At 39.4% G+C, this 19,460-nt stretch overlaps 1 protein-coding gene across 2 annotated transcripts in view; it reads right to left on the bottom strand.

The window, feature by feature from the left end:
* The window catches only part of sema3bl (sema domain, immunoglobulin domain (Ig), short basic domain, secreted, (semaphorin) 3bl), a 95,360-nt gene that overhangs the window by 14,151 nt on the left and 61,749 nt on the right, over positions 1-19,460 (bottom strand). For both annotated transcript variants that reach the window (XM_077515167.1, XM_077515168.1), the window contains 2 exons: positions 7,588-7,707; positions 2,389-2,479 (listed from right to left, as the gene is read on the bottom strand). In XM_077515167.1, the coding sequence (XP_077371293.1) occupies positions 2,389-2,479; positions 7,588-7,707 (211 nt within the window). The remainder of the gene's footprint in view (positions 1-2,388; positions 2,480-7,587; positions 7,708-19,460) is intronic.

Below are 19,460 nucleotides of genomic sequence, written 5' to 3'. Positions count from 1 at the left end.
TCCAAAGCCCACTCTTTAACACACTTTTTAGTGTGAATCCTCTACTGAGACCATGAGACGATGACTGTTTTGGTATTTCAAATCCTTTGCACAATTGTAGACTCAGAAAAATGTAAAAAAAAAAAAAAAAAAAAAAAAACTATTTTGCATTCATGTGTGCAAGTAAACTGTAAAATGCTGTTTTATAACACGGTTATCTGAGTTATTTTCAGAACATTTCATGGGGTCTTGCATGCATAAGATATCGATATTGCTTGCTATTGACACTTGACAATTTACAATGTGAAAAGGGCAGGCAGGATTTGTGATTTAATATTTGTTTTCAAAATAAGTTAGTTACAATATTTTATTTTTATGTACAAAAGTGACATGAAATGTCACATACCGAAAATGAGCTGAAAACACAGTCCAGACAGTTTAATCATTTTGTATCCATGCAAGACAATTTAGATTCTCACTTTTGTCATGAGCTTGTGTTTGTCAAACTTCAGAATTCAAATTATGATTACAGAGAGGTGTTACATTTACATACTAGTTATAATTCCTCAACTGTACTGTAAAGAGATTATTCTTAAACGTGTAAAAGGGGACTATGTCGTTTAGGATAGCTCAACCAAAGAGAAGTACGATGTAAATTTGTCAGCTCAGTGTAAACAGGCAATCAAAGATTGGAAGTTGGCCCACCAGAGGCCAGCCAGCAGGTTGATGATTGACTTTCTAAAAGACATCTGGGTCAAAGGCGAGTCATTGGAGAATCAGACTGGGGCTGAGCCACTTGAAACACCAGTGAGGGATTACCCTCCAGAGAAATCCACTACACGGGCCTCATTTATGAAGCAGAGCACAGAATCCCGGCTAGAAGGAATACGTTGCCAAAAAGATGAATCCCATTTATATAATCAAGAATACACAAACCTACGGATGTTACCCCAATAAATCACGTCAACCTGGAAATATGCACATGTGTATAGGCCTACTTCTCCTCGCCCACATGCAGCTCGGAGAGAAGACAGACGCACAATATTCACAAATGTAAGTGGATCCCAAACAGCAAGAGCCCTGTGGTCATGTCAAAAGTACTTTAGTGCTGAGTAACCCCGGGTTTTCACCGGATGCGGTTGCGGTGCGGTGCGGTTGCGGTGCGGTGCGTTTTGACTGCGTGCTCCGGACGGGTCAATTTTTTGGTCAATCCACACCGGCTCCGCACAGCTGCGGTCCGGCAGCTCCGTCGCCGCCCACTTCCCAACGTGTCTTGCGGGACCGCGCGCGCGCGATCATGTGGCATTTCACAACGACAAACATACAGAATGTCTGTGCTCAACAGAGAAGCAGAAAGAGAGGTGGACTTCTTTTGATTTAACCTTTTCTTCTTCTTCTGCTATGAGATTCCATGCAGCATCCTATTTTTGGTTGTCCTTGTAAAGTATATTAATAACGAGAGTCGGGTCAGTGCGGGTCCACTCTTTATTTCTGTCTTCCGGGTCCGGCTGCCGCTCAGTACGGCAAGCGAGACGGGAACAACAAGCAATCGCGAACATCAAACTCACAATACATTACAGTCCTTATAAAAAGGATGTGCCGTGTCATATATTATTTTGTGGTTTTCCACCTCCAATATAAACCTCTCCTCGTCCATGTTCGCTGGTGTCTAAACCGTGAATGAGCACATGGCCCGGCGACGCCCACGTCACGTTTTGCTGAAAAACTTGCGAAATAGGAGCTGGCGAGTGTTTTATTCTGAAAGGTAACCGGAAATTTATTTTGAAACTGCCTCGGTCTTCCTGTCCCGCTCGATGTGTTTTGTGCTAGCTTGCCATTTGCCGGAGGCCTACCGCTGCAGCGTCCGGCAAAAATAGAAAATAGGTCTATCCTTGCGGAAGGCTTGCGGCACGCCGCAGGCCTTCCGCAGTCGACACGCAACGCACCCGCAAGCGGTCTAAACTGCACCATTCGAATGAATGGAATCTAATTGCTTGCGTCGCCGGACCGCACCGCAACCGCACCGCAACCGCAACCGGTGAAAACCCGGGGTAAGCTTTCCCCCACCAATAGCGCTCCAAAATCCGACATCCTCATCGAACAATGGGCTTCATTCACCAACAGTTCTTACAAATTACTGTTTGCTCAATTTTTACTCATTTGCATCTCCGTGAAGAATGTGGCATATGGCCTACATAAATGTGTGTTTTCTTGCAAACATCCACCGAACAAGAGTGCGAAACAGTTGAGTGGAATCTGGTGGAAATTCGAAAGTCAATAGCGAGCTGGACCGAAATTTTAAGAAAAAATATGTCTTTAAAAATCACACAAAAACTCAATTTTGTGTGATCATATCTGTATACAACTTGGCATGAAGGCTGTGCAGTGAGCAAAAGAAGTTGGACATACCACTGAATGTGCTAGCAAAAGGAAGGTTGGGGTCATGCGGGACCCTCCCTCGTCCATTCTCCACATTCTTAGGGTCCATAGTGAATACATGCTGTGGGAGATATAAACACAATGTTGAACTGGTCAATTCTGATTGGTCCTTGTATCATCACATCATGGAATATCATGCACTATGGAATATATTTGTAACATTACAAAGTGTTTATGGAAATTATTCGTTTTAATGGAGTTCTTTTGTAGCCATCCAGTTGTATAGGACAGTTTTATGAACGAAAATTCAATGGCTAGCATATTGCTGTCCATGGAAACAAAGCCGTTGATAAGACTTAATCTCTTCAAAAGAATATATTCCTCTGCCTTTGTGTTCCAATGTGCACAAAGGGAGGATTGGCTCTTATTTGTCTCCACTCTTTTGGGTCTTTCTGCCCGTTCTCTGAACTCTTCTGTCCGTCTGTCTGTTTGTTTGTCTGTCTGTGAACGAAGATGCCGTCTGAGAAAGAAGGAAGTGTGGGATCAGTGTAGCTGCCAGAGTTCAGACGAGATTCCCACCCATTTTCCAATGAAGATTATATTATTTTTTTTTACTTAGGAGTGGATGAGTTCAAAGAATAAAAATAAAAATAAATAGAACATCAACCAAAAATAACAGCTGATATTGTATGTAAAAGCAGATTGCATCAGGGCCATTAATATTCTGTCAATATTCTTTCACAGTGAACCAATGCAGTAAAAATGACCATCATGTTTCTTGTGACTGACCAAGCTGTGTATTTCTAAAATATTCTTTATTTTTAAGATTCTGCTGTCAAAAATGGAGGTGTTTTTGTTTTGTTTTTCAATGCATAAGAGGTTATCGAACTGTAAAATACCATAAAAAGCAAACCACATCAAACGCTGACATTTTTTGGCTTTTTTGGAAAGAAAAGGTCAGAACTAGAAAAGCAGAGTTGCACACAACCATAATGAATCCCATCAGATGTTTTCTGAATGTTTCTCCTGCATTTAAGAGTAGTTACAGGCAAACCCTCCAAAGTTGGACAAAATCCATTCTAGAGCATGAGTCAACCTCCTGATTTGTTTCTATTTGTCCAATAGGGAGTAACGTAAACAAAAATCCATTTATGGGTCAGACTGTCACCATCACAAAACCTCATGTTTAACTGATCACAAAATGTACGTTCGAGTGAAGTAGCCATATTTTGTTTTCATTTTTTTAAAGAGCATTTTTGTTGTCATAAATTCAATTCAATTGCAAGCACATGCTGAAACAGGGGGAGAACTTTAGGAATTACTACTCGGCTTCTGAGGTTGTTAATTTACAGTTTGTGTCTCATCTCATACAATATTGTGTGTTTGTTCTTCAACCACTATCAAGTTGGGATTAAACAACAAACATCTTGGCATCGTATGATATTAGAGAACATGTCTGTTCCCAGTTCCCACTCATCACGGTTGTCATTTGTGCTGGCGGTGCGTGATCCATTTCAAGTCCAATGTATTCATGCTTTCCGGGAAGAAAGAAAAAAGATAGTGACAGGACATCCGTCCAGCCCTCATGTTTGGTACAAGTCCACGTTATTAAGTGACGTGTCCTCCAAGTGAACTGAGAGCGTCTCGCCGTCCGCTCATTGAACAGACAATGGACTATTGTGGTTAGCAGGGCGAGTCTTCCACTCTGGAGTGATCCCATAGGGCGCATGATGGCATTGAAGGCTGTCTTATAACAATAATGGGACAATTACCCATTCAAGCACATTTAGTCAATTATTTGGAGAAAAACCCTCCTCTAGTTGATGACCTAAAAGTGTTTTCACTTTCACAGATCCCAAATCTGTGGCCACGCTCCTGAGGCCAAATATATTCAGATTTGCGTTGCATTCCCTGCGGGGCGGCACCATTGTTGTGTGATGAGTGATTACTACATCTTGGCAAAGTTGGAGGAGCCGACACTGATTTGCCCCTTGCAGCAGCATTACAAATCACTTTGCCAAGCCGGTGGTGCTTACTTCACTTTTCTGGAATGCGTCATACAGCCACAATTCAACCAGTTCAGCTCACCACAGTACGGGTTGGAAGGACAAATCGTGATCTAGCTTGTGTTTACAGCGCGAAATGTGTTGCTGGGATTATGGCAGGTGCGCCAACTATGTAAATAATGTGACATCACTGCAGAGCAACACAGTGGAACATGTCAATGAATTCAACACAGAAAAAGAAGGTCAGGATGTAAACAAAGGGAGCCAAGAAAAAACAACAAACATTCGGGAGAACGTGGGAGAAAATAGGAGCAGATGAGAAAATGCATGCAAGCATGGGCTGACATAAAAAATACAAATCCAGCGCTTCTCCTTTCAAAATGTATTCTCATGGTCACAAAAAATTATTATTGGTGTGTGTGAGTGTCATATCACTGTCATGCAGAGAAATGGTGCAGCTGATTTCATTTGGACAAGGACCGCCAAGACAAACACACTCAAGTGTCGAGGACCTAAAAAGAGTGTTATTTTCTTCTTTGCCAAGCACAGCATATCAGGGACCACCAGTATCAGTGACTGCACACTCACTATGCACATTATGGCGATAATTTGATGCCCTGAAGTAGAACTGTGAGAAGTCCAAACCTGTACACCTGATTGAAACCAAAATGTCAGTAAAAGTCAAACATTTGGATTGTATACATCATGACATTGAAATTTTGTTGTGTTTTGACTGCCCAGTCAAACAATGGCACACTGTCTACCTTCTTAAATTTCACTCCAGTAAAAGTGCTGGAAGCTTTTTCTCTAATTATTTTTTCAACGCTTGGCTAAACATTGCTGTCTTTTGGAATGAAAGGCAGAATGCAGGCTTTTTTTTTTTTTTTTTTTTGCCTTATAGGGGACAAAAAAAACAAAAAACAAAGTGAAATGTGAGGTAGATTGACAAACTGACAAACTCTAGCCAAAGTCTATATGGGGTGTATTCTTTATCATTGTTCATCATTGGATTTGTTTATTTTCATGTGTATGACTAGCTTGAGGCGCTGTATCACTATCATCAATCTTACAGCTCTAATTATTATCTTTGAAAAGCAATAAACAAACCTACAAAGAAGTACAATGGGGCCATGTTTAAGTTAGCCCACAATCTGTCACCTGAATCTAGCTCACAAGCTAACGTCATAACAGCGTTTCAACATCGCAGGAGTGCAACGTCGGGCCACCGCAAAGAAGAGTGTTGGCATGAGAATGACACAACCACTACATGTAAGTCTGACCCTAACAGAGATGAAACGCCTGGGGGCTAAAGTTCATCCCACCCAGGGTCCAGTCGGATCGCTACTAGCCTCAGCACCTTCCAGAGGTCAGGCAAACACTCGAGTGTGTATTCTACGCCATTTAACGACTAGTTAAATAAACGAGCTCACTCCCCATGGGAGGCTATATGTTCAACTTCTGACCGACTACCTGATGCTGAGTTTAACTGCTGTTAGGCTAAGGGCACAAGTATGCGGGTATTTCATGTGTGCTTCAGAGCAAACAAGAAATATGTCCACACAATTTTTAACAAACACAGGACTGAAAAAGTGACAGTTAACTTGGTTGTACACATGTAATTCAAACACATTTGCCACAGAGTTGAAAGGAAGGACAGGATTTCAAATACATTGGCCGTGTCCTTAATGTTATTATGAGGCTTTAAAAAAAAAAAAAAGTAAATATGAAGAAACTGTATTTTGGGACAAGTCACAAGAACGACAATTGCAGTGTTGTGTGCCCGTAAGGGGCTTGGCCTAGCAAGTGACATCAGAAGCTAAAGTCACACTAGCCCAACTTCACATCTGAGCCTGGATTAGGCAACACTAACAGTACAATTGACTTTATTGTAAGTGGAGGAGGACTTTGAATGGCACTCGGAGGTGACATAGTGCTTGGACGCAGTGACGATGACATATTGAGAGTGCGGCCAAATATATGGCGCCAAGGAGAACACACACATTGAGGGTAGCAACAATGTCTACACTTGAAACACACACCACTAAAAGTTGAGCACTTTCCCACCGCAATGTTATATTTCCTCTCTGCGGATCTTTAGCTACTTTCCACTCTCCTCGTGCCCACTTTGACTGGCTCCCGCTGTGTCACTTTGGGCTGTCATGTCGAGGTCCACAAGTAACTGTCTTAATGGCTCTCATTCATCCATTATTGTCTTTTGTTTGGAGTTGAGAGGAAAACTCTGCCCAGATTCCCATCAAGCTGAATGCTTAGCCAAAGGACATATATATAGACACCCCCCCCCCACACACACACACACATATATATATATATATATATATATATATATATGATCTTCTGAGGCTCTTTGCGAAATGTTTGCATGGTTATTTTAGGACAATTAAAAACATATTTAAGCTGTTAGCTAGTTAAAAATTTCAAAGCACAATTAAGATAGCAAGGGATCAGTTCAGCAAGCAAAGGATTAACTCTGACAGTATAAACTCAACAATTATCGTCTTACTTATAGGTTATCAATATTGGCACTTTCTAAATTATTGGTTGAAAATAGCATCCCTAATAAAAACATATTTCTAAATGCACTAAATACACAACTTATATACAATATTACTACTACCACTATTACTAGTAATTACTAGTTATGTAATTAATTTATCCTTCAATTTCCTTCATAGGCATTCAGCTTAGCATTCAGCTATTAGCATTCAGCTTTCAGCATCCCCGCGCAATTTCTGCAGGAATTGCACTTAGTCTAGTTGTTGTTGTTATTGTTTTTTGGCTCAAAAAGGTGATTTATAATAGAGGAGTAAGAGTAGTGATGATCTTAATTAATAGCAGTAAGACCAACATTACCATATGCAACGTTTGTTTGTAAAGCTAATGCACTGTAGACAGTTTTATTGTTTTTATGTTTTGCAGTAGTAATATTTTTTTAGTTAAACTACTACTGAAAACATTGTCTGCACAGTTAATGCAGGGTTTAGGATGGTGACAGTTGGATCCTGGAACAGATTATTTCTATTTCCGATGAGAATATTAGTCTGCAAACAACATGAATAAAGCTAACTTTGGATTTAGAATTCATCTTCACTCAAGTTTAAATTTAGCTATGCTACTTTAGTAGATCTGTTCCTTCCAGCAATAATCCAGTAGCTGGCTTTGTGTGATGGTGTGGATACAGTACACAGCCGTGAGTGTAGCTTACCTCTCCTCTGTGGCCCACATAGATGAAACTGCATATAGGATGGAATGCTCCAGTGCCGCAGGCCAGGAGGTGAGTGCGGTTATATGGTTGCAGGAGGCGCACAAAGTTGGCACATTCCGTCTGCAAAATGCAGAAATGCAATGACTGCGACTTACAGTATATACGTCTGGTGCAAAGATCTGCTTTCTCACACACGTTTCACATATGCTGTATTATATTGCATCAATCAAAACACAAAGTGAAATGGTAGATGTCCTCCAAATACAGATAAGCTGATTTTCAGTGTTACCAAGGGAACAATGGTATTTCTTGATGATCCTTATTGATACCATATGTTGGTAAGAAGGCCCAACAAAGACTTTTCATTGGATGGAATATGATAGAAACTCCTCAGCGGTGCATTTCAGCCTAGGGGACATGCTGGCATTTTAAAACTCGTTTTAGAATGGTTTTAATATACTAAAGTTCAAAAGTTTGGGAACACCAAGAACTTTCCTTATTACTGTAAGAAAAGTGTTGTTTTTTAATGAAGATAACTTTAAACTATTCAGAAATACACTCTATACATTGTTAATGTGATAAATGACTATTTTAGCTGCAATGGAATGTTTTTTTTGTTTGTTTGTTTTTTTTGTGGTTTATAGAGTTCCATTTCCAGCAATGATTCAAACCAGTGTTCTAAAGGTACAGTGTGTATATATATATATATATATATATATATATATATATATATATATATATATATATATGTGGGGGGGGGGTAGGTATGTGGGCGTGTGTGTGTGTGTGTGTGTGTGTGGGGGGGGGGGGGGGGGTGTTAGGGGTACCAGGCAATTAATATTTTTAATCCTAATTAATCACATTACTTTAATAGTTAACTTAATCACAAATTTTATTTCTGTTCTCAATGTACAATAAAATACTTTTTCTAAGTCTAAGTCTTGTTAACATAAAAGTGGGAAAGTTGTTAAACTAATAGAAATGTGGCTGCATTTTAGGCATTGATACAGTAATTTCATAATAATTAATAAAATTTATTTACAATTAAAAATATGTACTATACTGTAAACAACGAGTGTGATATTGATTTGTGTTGAAGTCATTTTTCTGCCACTAGATGGCATAATTGCATTTCGAAGACTTTGGTGACAGCTCAGTGCATTTTTCTTTTCATATTAAGACAGGGATGGGCAATCTCGGTCCTCGAAGGCCGCAGCCCTGCAGGTTTTGCAGGTTTCCTTCTTCCAGGGATCGTTATCAGTCTAATGCAGAGTTTGATGAACGGCTCATATATCAGCTGTTTTGGAGAAGGGCAACATCCAAAACCTGCAGGGCTGCGGCCCTCGAGGACTCAGATTGCCCATCCCTGTATTAAGAGCTATCAAATCTTTAACATGAACGAGGTTGTGAAATTCTGCATATTTTTAATATTGTAAACTACAACTTGACACCCGTCTCCACAAATATACGCATTATTATTAAATGTAGTTTGTGGATGTGGACGTTTCTGCTCTGTTGCGACTGGAATTCCCCAGGCTTTTCAAGTAAGGGGCGATCATTAAACACGTTAAAAAAATGTGTGGTGTTCAAGGAAATTTCAATTAACTCAACTCAAAATTAACGCACTAATTTTGACACCGCTAGATTTCCAATGGCGGTACCGCCCTGGACCAATACATTAACTTTTTTTTTCTTCTTGCTACTTTCATTATAAACTTGAGGCTATCCATATCTATGGCAAATATCGCAAGCTTAATTTTGTACTTTCAAGATTTTTCTTTGTTTGCCTGATCAAGCCTTGACCAAACATTTCGTCAATCTTTCATCATTCATGATCATGATTTATGTACCCGTCTAGTGGAAGGGTCGTATCAAAAGCGATGACTGAACTTCTGTTCTCGTCTCAAGCAAGACATTTTAGAGACACAGACAAAACAAACCCTCCAATAGGAACTGAGCTCTGTGTGGCCTACAGTGGAATGAAATGATGACAATAAAGAAATATGCCTGAGCTCTATACACTCTGGATTTTGCGGTTTTATATATCTTGGTGGGTTTTATTGAGGTCATAAAGAAAGTTAAAAAGATTTTTTTTCCCCCCTCAATATTTTCTTTCACTGCGGCAGTAGCTTTAACATGAACGTTTCCAAAATTGAAAACTAAACATTTAATCATCAGATGAGTAGCTAGGCTCAAGTTTTGTGTATAAAATGTACTATAAATAAAGACACCTTGCCTACAAGTACTTTTCCAGTACAACCTTATCTGACACTTGACGACAGAACCAGAGCTGCTTCCAAAATGATGCAGTAATTGAGTGAAATAAAGTTGAAGTCAGTGGGAATGGGGACAAATGTGTCCCATATGTAAGAAATAAACCATATTTATGGAAAAACGTGCTCTTTAGTTTTCAGAAACAGGAGATTGGTGCCATAAGTTACACATCATTTCTATCATGCCTTTATCAATGCCATATAACATTAGCAACTGGCGAAAATCGAAAAATGATGTGGAAATTTTCAAGCAAGGCCACATGCCTAATTTTTCAATGCTGATTAAAAAAAAAAAAGAGGGTGGATTAAACATTTCTACCAACGCAAAGACACAAATTTGCAGCTAATAATTCAGTTTCGGAAATAAAAATAGTTTCATCCACTTGTTGTTTAGTGTCAAGGTCCAATTTGTGAAAACGTCACATTAAATTAATGGTTTTTAAGTGTGGTCAGGTTACTACCGATTGTTCTTGTTATGGTTCAGAATGTCATGTTGGGATTCAGCTGCTGCTCAGTGGAGAGGCGTATCTATTATAGTGGCACAAAAGGGTCACTATTTGCCTTGTGACTGTTAGCAGTTTTCAATAAGTAACTGTACATTATATCAACAATTTAGAATTGCTTCATTGATTTTTCCATCCGTCCATCCATTTTCTTGACCGCTTATTCCTCACAAGGGTCGCGGGGGCTGCTGGCGCCTATCTCAGCTGGCTCTGGGCAGTAGGCGGTGGACACCCTGGACTGGTTGCCAACCAATTGCAGGGCACACAGAGACGAACAACCATCCACACACATCATTGATTTTTACCATGTTTAATAAATAACTTCAAAAAAATCAAAGTGGCCTTTGCAGCTTTCTATTTTTCTGTATGTTGCCCTCAAAGGAAAAAGTTTGGACACCCCTGCTCTAAGACAATTTATAGGCAACGTTTACTGGGAGACTCCATCAAGAAGGGGACCCACTGTAGGGTCTAGGTTCCACAGCTGGCGTAGGAATACCTCAGGATGCACTTGGTGAAAATAATAATAAAGAAAAAACACAAAAGTTCTGTGTTTTGCTAATGACATGGTGCTGGACATTTCTGAAAAAGTCGACAAGATTGCTACTGACTACCCGACTGTGAGATCGATTGTGATTCACACAGGAGCATTCGATGTGTTGAAAAAACAGTCGGAGATACTGAAGCAAGACTTTATTACCCTTCTACACAAGATAATATGCCTAAACGCAGAGGTTTTTCTGAGTGGTCCTCTGTCTACTGTCCGACCAGGTGATGAGCGTTTCAGTCGGATTATGTCACTCTCGAGATGGCTGAAAAGCATCTGTGCTTCTTACTCAGTGAACTTTATTGACAATTTTTCTATGTTTTGTGAACGTCGCCATCTTTTCCAACGCAATGGGATTTATCTCAATAAGCAGGGAGTCAGATTACTGACAGCCAACATCTTCCATAGCGTGCGTCACTGGACGCTATGTTCCCAAAACAAAGGACATGAAACACAACAACCGATAAGAAGAGGATCTGGTGAGGCTGGCTCACTATCTTGCACTCCCTGCCCTTCAGAACAGATTGATTTGTCCTCATCTGCCCACACTCCAAACACCGAACATCCAGCTCCCCTGCTCCCGAACGACACCTGCCAAACACCACCACGACCACCACCACCAGTTTCACTGCCGGATGCACCCCCGCGCTGTGCACCGCCCCCGAATGACCCGATGACTGACTCGCCAGCGAGTCTCACCAACAGGTTGAGCAATCTGGTCAATCTGTCCATACAGCTAAATAAAAGTCTCTCCAGGCAGCTGCCTGCTGATGACGGTTCGCCCATGCTCCCCCCAAGACGCCACATTCAGCTATCCACTAATCGTCTGACTCCACCAAGCCTCAGCATACAGCTCCCCACCCGCCGACCTCCATCTTTGGCTATGGAGAATCTCAACTACAGCTCGGTCTGATATGTTTTGGGTCCAGACTACATATACAATATAAAAAACGTGTGTTCCCAGAATAAGTCAGGACCCAAGGAAGCTTGTAGCATTCCTGTGATTACAAGAAATAGAAAGTTGGCAAAAGAAATGAGAAGAAATAAGTCAGAAGCTACAAACCTAGTCAGTATAGCTTGTGAACCTCTGACTAAACCAGCGTCTCCGATTGCCACTGTGAGACTAGCGCTACTAAATACAAGATCACTAGTTAACAAATCATTGTTGATTCATGACATTATTATGACATATGATCTTGACTTATTTCTCCTCAGTGAAACATGGCTAACAGAAGGTTCCTGCAACACGGTTCTCAATGAGGCAACACCAACAAATTTTAGTTTCATGAACAAATGTCGTAATGGCAAAAAAGATGGTGGACTTGCTGCCATTTTTCAATCTCTATTTCAGTGTAAAGAAATTTCATTGGGAAGCTTTAATTCATTTGAATATCTTAGTCTTTTGGTAAAAGGTGAACCAAACATCGTCATTGTCATAATTTATAGACCTCCAAAACAAAAAGGCAGATTCATGGAGGAATTTGAAGAAATGCTGTCAGTAATTTGTACCGACTATGATTATCTGGTCTTAACTGGAGACTTTAACATTCATGTTGACAACAACTTGGATAAAAATACCAAAGAATTTTGTAATATACTTGATACTTTTGGTCTCTCACAACATGTAAAAGGTCCAACACACAATCAAGGTCACATTCTTGATCTCGTCATCTGTAAAGGTGTTGACGTTTTATCTGTTGAGGTGAAAGATCTGGCTATTTCAGATCATTCCTGTGTGTTTTTTGAATTACAAACAAACCCAGAAGTTCAAACAACTACTGTCTCGATTAAAAAAAGGTACATAAATGAGAATACAAGCAATATGTTTATGGAATTAATGGCTGCATCAACAACTGTAAATGCAGAGACCGTTGATGAACTTCTGGATGAATTCACCTAAAAAATCTCAAATGTTTTGGATGCTGTTGCTCCTATTAAAACTAAGACCATTTCATCCCGAACTAAAACACCTTGGAGGTGTACTACCAACATAATGACTTTGAAATCTAAATGCAGAAAAGCAGAGCGAAAGTGGAGAAAAACTAAACTCCAAGTTCATTTTGTCCTGTACAGACAATGTCTTTGTCATTTTAACCAAGAGTTAGTAATAGCTAGACAACAACACTTTTCTGAAATTATTAGTAGGAACCTCAACAATACACGCACTCTATTTGGCGTGGTTGACAAACTTACAAATCCCCCAAATCAAACAGCGCCAGAACTCCTCTCAACAGATAAATGCAATGAATTTGCCTGCTACTTTAGTGAAAAAGTACAAGCCATCAGGTCAAACATTGTTACAAACCAGCAAAATAACAAAACGATGCTGCACTTAAAATCACCTAGGAATAATTTAATTACCATGACAGAATTTGACTCAGTGGATCAAAATACTGTAGTAGACTTGGTTCAGCAATTGAAACCTTCCACGAGCTGTCTTGACACAATACCATCTGGCTTTTTCAAAACCATTGTGAAATCTGTTCAGATCGATTTACAACAAATAATTAATTGCTCATTTCAATCAGGTGAACTTCCTAAATGTCTGAAAGTAGCCGCCGTCAAGCCCATTCTAAAAAAGAGAACACTGGATGTCTCCCTGCTAGCAAATTATAGACCAATCGCAAACCTTCCCTTCGTAACTAAAATAGTTGAAAAAGTGGTTTTTAATCAACTCAGCAATTTCTTGAGCTTAAAGCCCCAGTGTGTAGCTCACGACCGCCATCTATCGGTCAAACAAGATAATGCAATGATTTTAAGCACACGAACTACGGCGTCCCAGAGAGACCCTACTTCAACAGCCTACCACCAATTTCACCGGAACAGAACGCAAACAACTTCTGGTATTCCCTCGAGTGATGACGTAAGTGAATTGCATTTGTTAAGACATACTGTACAGATCCCTAATAATTGTGATTTAGTCATTTAATTTCAGAATTAATATTTTTGTCGGCATTGTTAGGAAATACTGTACGTCAGCTAATGATAATGGCTATCTATGTTCATATTTGTTAGTGCAACTAAACCATGCAACAGAGAACACACAGTTATGTTATATGTTTTATAGACATGTGAACCATCTCAAAGAGGGCGAGGAGGGGGCGAGGGAGACGACGAGGAAGAGAACGCGGTGTCTCGTAACGTACAATTATGTCATCATGGAAAAATAATTCCATTCGAGCATGCATGTGAATGGCTCAAAACATACCTTTGCTTGGAATATGTGGTATTTAGATTACATCGTTTGCTGATATGTTTAGTATATCGTACAAAAATAATGGTGTTAACTGAACTACACATCTGCAACTCAGACTCGTAAACCCCCCCGTGTCTTGTTGCTACTAACCACTCAGAAAAGTGCTGCTTACAAAAACATTTGAAACCCTTTACTCAGATATCGATTTGTCACCATGTTGAACAATTTTACCTAATAAATATCACTAAGCAACTTAATTAGTTTTGATTGAAGATACAACAGCTTCCTTGTACTTCGATGTGCAGGAATTTACATGGCTTTCACAAATAGTCTTGCTCATGTAATAATGTACTTCATTGGCTCAGTGACTTTCAGTTCATTGTTTGGTACCTCATCTGACATACAATTGTTACCTTCTTGCAGAGACTCGTACAGGAAATGACCATGGAGGAACATGAAGATATCCAAGTCCAGCTGATAGACTGACACCAAGAAATACTTTTTGATACATTGCTGACACATCAGCACCACCATGATTTCCTGTACCTGGATCCCAGACTGCAGCACCTTGGTGGACTTGTAGCAAATAAGTGACACTTTCCCAGATCCTTGAGGACAATACAAAGGTTTTTTACCTGGCATATAATTAGTCCATGTCTGACACTTGTTGTTGTAGTTTGTATAACTTGTATATTGTTGTTGTGTGTTAATTTGTACATTTTGAATAACTAAAAAAATACTATTTCCTTTGGCGTCAACATGCAGTGTTCATTCGACACCTAACCTAACACTATTTTACATGACTAGAAATGTAAAACATCAAAAGCCTGGAGAATTATTATAAATGCTTGCAATGACAAGGAATTCTTCATTGGCCAATGAATGTAAGGTACAGTACATGAAAATGAATGAATAAAATAAAGTAAAATAAAGGTCTACATGAAATGAACATATTAACTAAAAAAAAAAAAAAAATGCTGTTAGAATATAATGAGCTACATGAATTGCAGTTGTTCCAGAATTTTACCAATACGCTGTGCATTTCAAAATATGGAAAATAGACATACAGGTTTGGGCCAAAAGTAGTGTTACAGAGCAGGTATGTGTTGTACACAGCTAAAATATCTGATTAACTCAATACCATGATGTTTGTTTGTTTTTTTGTGTGTGTGTGCTGACATTGCCCCCCATTAACATTGCAACATTCCTCAAACTCTCCCGAACACATAGTATGATCTGTAACACTACTTTTCGCCTACTCTATGATGTTATTGGGGCAAAATTAAGGAAGGCTTGTCCATTGATTGTGTGAACAGACTGCAGTAAAAATGAAGTCACTTCAATGTTTGCTGGTTTTATTAAGTTTGACATGCTCCTTGACTGCACAAGTACATGTTATGGAGTGAGGGCATGTTCCCACCAACGATGATATCATATTCTTCAAAGGCTTGCTGAGGAAAGTGAGGGAGGAGTCACTCCATGGCTTCAGACACCTGGTCAGCAGGTCCTGTGTAAAACAAGTGGTGCTTGTACATGTGACCATTCCGTATTGCTTCACACAAAAAGTTAATGTAGTGTGCAATGCCGTCCATATGTAAATGACATACCAAGACGTTTGTTGCAGCTCAGATATGGTAGGTGGAGATACTGGTGGTACAACACCGAAGCCTTCTGGGGTCCTCCATTCAAGTGTCCTCATTCGGGGCATTCCAATTTGGCTGCTGACTCTCCCCTTGATATTTTTTTTTCTTGCAGGTCGGTGATGTATTTAAACGGTGCATGAATGCTTGTATACATCAGAATATGGTTCTGGAGCCCCTCAAGTTTGGCTGTTGATCTAGTGTGACACAAACAAAAACAAAATTATAAAATAAAATAGAATAATTGATGATACTACTATATGTCACCAACTTTCCAACAAAGCCCCCAAAATAGAGGTAAGATCTTTAGTTTTTGGGCCCAAAACATTGTATTAGCTAGATAAAAGTAACTTGACTGCATACTGCATAGAATATGCAAAGGCTGCTTGCTTGTCGAATTTCCGTGGAAAACGTGGCAGCCTGTAAATTCTTGTGCACCCAATTACACAATGGACCAGTACACACTTGAGTGAGAGAGTTCAGACTCTAGCCGTGCTTACGGTACAGCCAGCATTTAAGTCCAGAAAGTTATTCCCTGCCGAAAATTAATTTCGAGAACACTATTTTCACCAACCACAACGAAAATAATTTTCAACTCCTCCACTAATACAGTATGCTTTAGATTCTCCATTGAAGTTATGGGCAAATATACCTCCGAAATCACAGTTACATTACATTATACAATAACTTGCGCATTTACTCTAAATATAACGTGCCAGCGGGAATCTTTTTTTTTTTTTTAAAAGCAAGTAGCTACATAACGAAATCGTTCGAGTGGTGCGGAGTTGCTAATCAACAGCTACAGTGATCGTAAAACAAAGGTACGAACATCGTATTAATTAGTACGGTGTATACTTTTTCTCTCGCTCTCAAAACGTAAACACAAATGTACTCTTACTTACCGGTCAAGTAGAAAGCAGTCGAAGGCACCGGCACGTCCCAAACCTAGTCTGTTCCTCATTTCTCTCCATCTGGCAAATGCGGCTACAATATAAACTCTTGTTTTGTCGCGCTGAAATAAAATAAATTCCCAAAGTAAGTGTGATGCTTGATAATGCTCTCTTCGGGGACCGGAAACTCTTCTTCTTCGTGGACATGCGGTCGCCATACAAACCGGAAGTGCGTTCCAAAAACGCGTTAAGAAATGGAGCGCTGAAATTTGTCTTTGACGGCACCCGTAGCAGAAAGATGGCGGCGAAACATGGCGGACACTAGAAGCCGCGGCCCGGACATGTAAGATAATTTGTGATTTCTAGACTAACCGTTATATTTTAAAAAAGTACGTTTATGCGATACAACATATCTTTTTACATACTACTAACACAAACAATTTTTTTTTTTCGAATGATTTATTGTTTCACCACTAGATGCCACTGTATAATACTGAGTGTACCTTTAAACGGACTTTTGGATAAATTCCAGTCAGGTTTCCGACCTCATCACAGTACAGAAACAGCTCTGATTAAAGTACTGAATGATATAAGATTGAGCACTGATGCAGGGAAGGTATCAGTGCTCGTCTTGTTGGACCTCTGCAGCATTTGACACGATTGATCATAATATACTGTTAGACAGGCTGGAAACTTGGGTGGGGTTAAATGGAACAGTCCTTAAATGGTTCAGGTCCTATTTGGAGGAAAGGAGTTACTTTGTGACCATTGGAAATTTTGAATCTGATCGAAAGGCCATGACATGTGGGGTCCCTCAAGGGTCAGTCCTTGGACCCCTGTTGTTCAGTCTGTATATGTTACCTTTGGGTCAAATGCTTCAGAACACCGATGTTGACTATCATAGTTATGCAGATGACACACAACTGTATTTATCTATGTCCCCAAATGACAGCAGTTCTATTAACGCATTGTGTCATTCTCTAGAGCAAGTTAACAACTGGATGAACCAAAATTTCCTTCAGCTGAACGAAAACAAAACGGAGCTCATTGTTTTCGGCAATAAAGAAAAGAGGATTGCTGTTAAAAAACAGCTTGAGTCACTGTCTTTAGAAACTAAAGACCAAGTTCGAAATCTTGGGGTACTAATAGACTCAGATCTGACCCTCAGCAATCATATTAAATTCATCACTAAAACAGCCTTTTACCAGCTGAAAAACATATCCAGACTGAAGGACTGCATGCTTCAAGCAGACCAAGAGAAGCTTATCCATGCTTTTATCTCCAGCAGACTAGATTATTGTAACGGTCTTCTGACTGGACTCTCTCAAAAGAACATGAGACAATTGCAGCTCATTCAGAACGCTGCAGCTCGAGTTCTGACCAAAACAAAAAGATCAGAACATATTACTCCAGTACTTAAGGATTTACACTGGCTCCCTGTCAGCTGTAGAATCGATTTTAAAGTTCTGCTACTCGTCTATAAATCACTAAATGGTTTGGGTCCTGAATATATCCAAGAAATGCTGATTGAGTACAAACCCAGCAGGGCTCTGAGATCTACAGACTCGGGCCAACTAGTGGAACCCAGAGTTCGAAGCAAACATGGTGAAGCTGCATTTAGCTATTATGCTGCACACAGATGGAATAGGCTACCAACAGAAGTGAAGTCAGCCCCGAGTGTAAATGCTTTCAAATCCAGGTTAAAAACTTTGCTTTTTTCTTATACCTTTGATTAGGGACTTTTAAACAGCTTTAATTAAGTGTTTTTTTTTTTTTTTTTTTTTAAATAATATTAATTATATATATTAATATATTAATATTACTTTAAACTTCCTTATGTTAAATGTTTTAAAGTTTGTTGAATAATGTTTTAAGATTGTTATTGTATGTTTTTTTTTTTTTTTTTTTTAGTAAATTTTTTAACCTATTTTTATTTTTTATTTTTTATTTTTTTTCCTCTGAATGTTAACTACTGTTTTTTGATGCTTATGTGTTGTCTTTCCTTGTGTAAAGCACATTGAGTTGCCTTGTGTATGAAATGTGCTATACAAATAAACTTGCCTTGCCTTGCCTTGCCTTGGTGGAAGTGCAGAAGGAACTAATACATCATTTCACAATCACAAACATCTCTTAACTAATCCACTGTGATATAAATAGTCGGGCTTATCCACCTACATAAACACATAGTGAGAAAAGGCTGAGAATGATTAAAATAAAAGTGGAAGCTTTGTATCAAGTATTTCTGGCTGCTTGGATAGCTTGTCGCTAACTGCTATTGTTGCTAACAGCTGTTAGCATTTAGCAGCTAGCTGTCAAGACCAACTTAACTTAATATAGGCACAAATCATTTGTACTCCCAGGTCTGTGGTTTCCCCCCTACTACAGACTGACATAAGTCAAGAGCACACACGCACCGCATGACAGAATGGATGAACACGATCAAAGACAAATATAGAAGCACTTCCACAGCTGCGTGGGCTTGCCAGTTCTGCTCTCGGCTCCAAGTCCTCTTCCAGTGAAACCATTTCGTAACGACACCAAATAAAGTGCAAGAGCTCAGTTTTCTCAAAATCAAAGATGACAGATTCAAACTTTCGGCTTGGACTTTTAAAAATGTCTAAGTAGCAATATCCTTATACAGGTACTACGTTTAGTAAAACAAAATACAATGAAGATACAATGAAGCAGTAGTTACTAATCATTTGTGGTAAAGTGGGCTGGACTCATACAGTATGTGTGACAAAGTACTGCTCGTACCTCATACTTTAAGCAAATTAATTATCGCTGCATCTTTATTGATCGTTCAAGTTTAGGATGTCTAGAAATA

This window comes from Festucalex cinctus, chromosome 2 (genome assembly GCF_051991245.1).
Source record: "Festucalex cinctus isolate MCC-2025b chromosome 2, RoL_Fcin_1.0, whole genome shotgun sequence".
Taxonomy (NCBI): domain Eukaryota; kingdom Metazoa; phylum Chordata; class Actinopteri; order Syngnathiformes; family Syngnathidae; genus Festucalex; species Festucalex cinctus.
The sequence above is the reverse complement of the archived record's forward strand: the minus strand, read 5'-3'. Positions and strand labels throughout refer to the sequence as shown.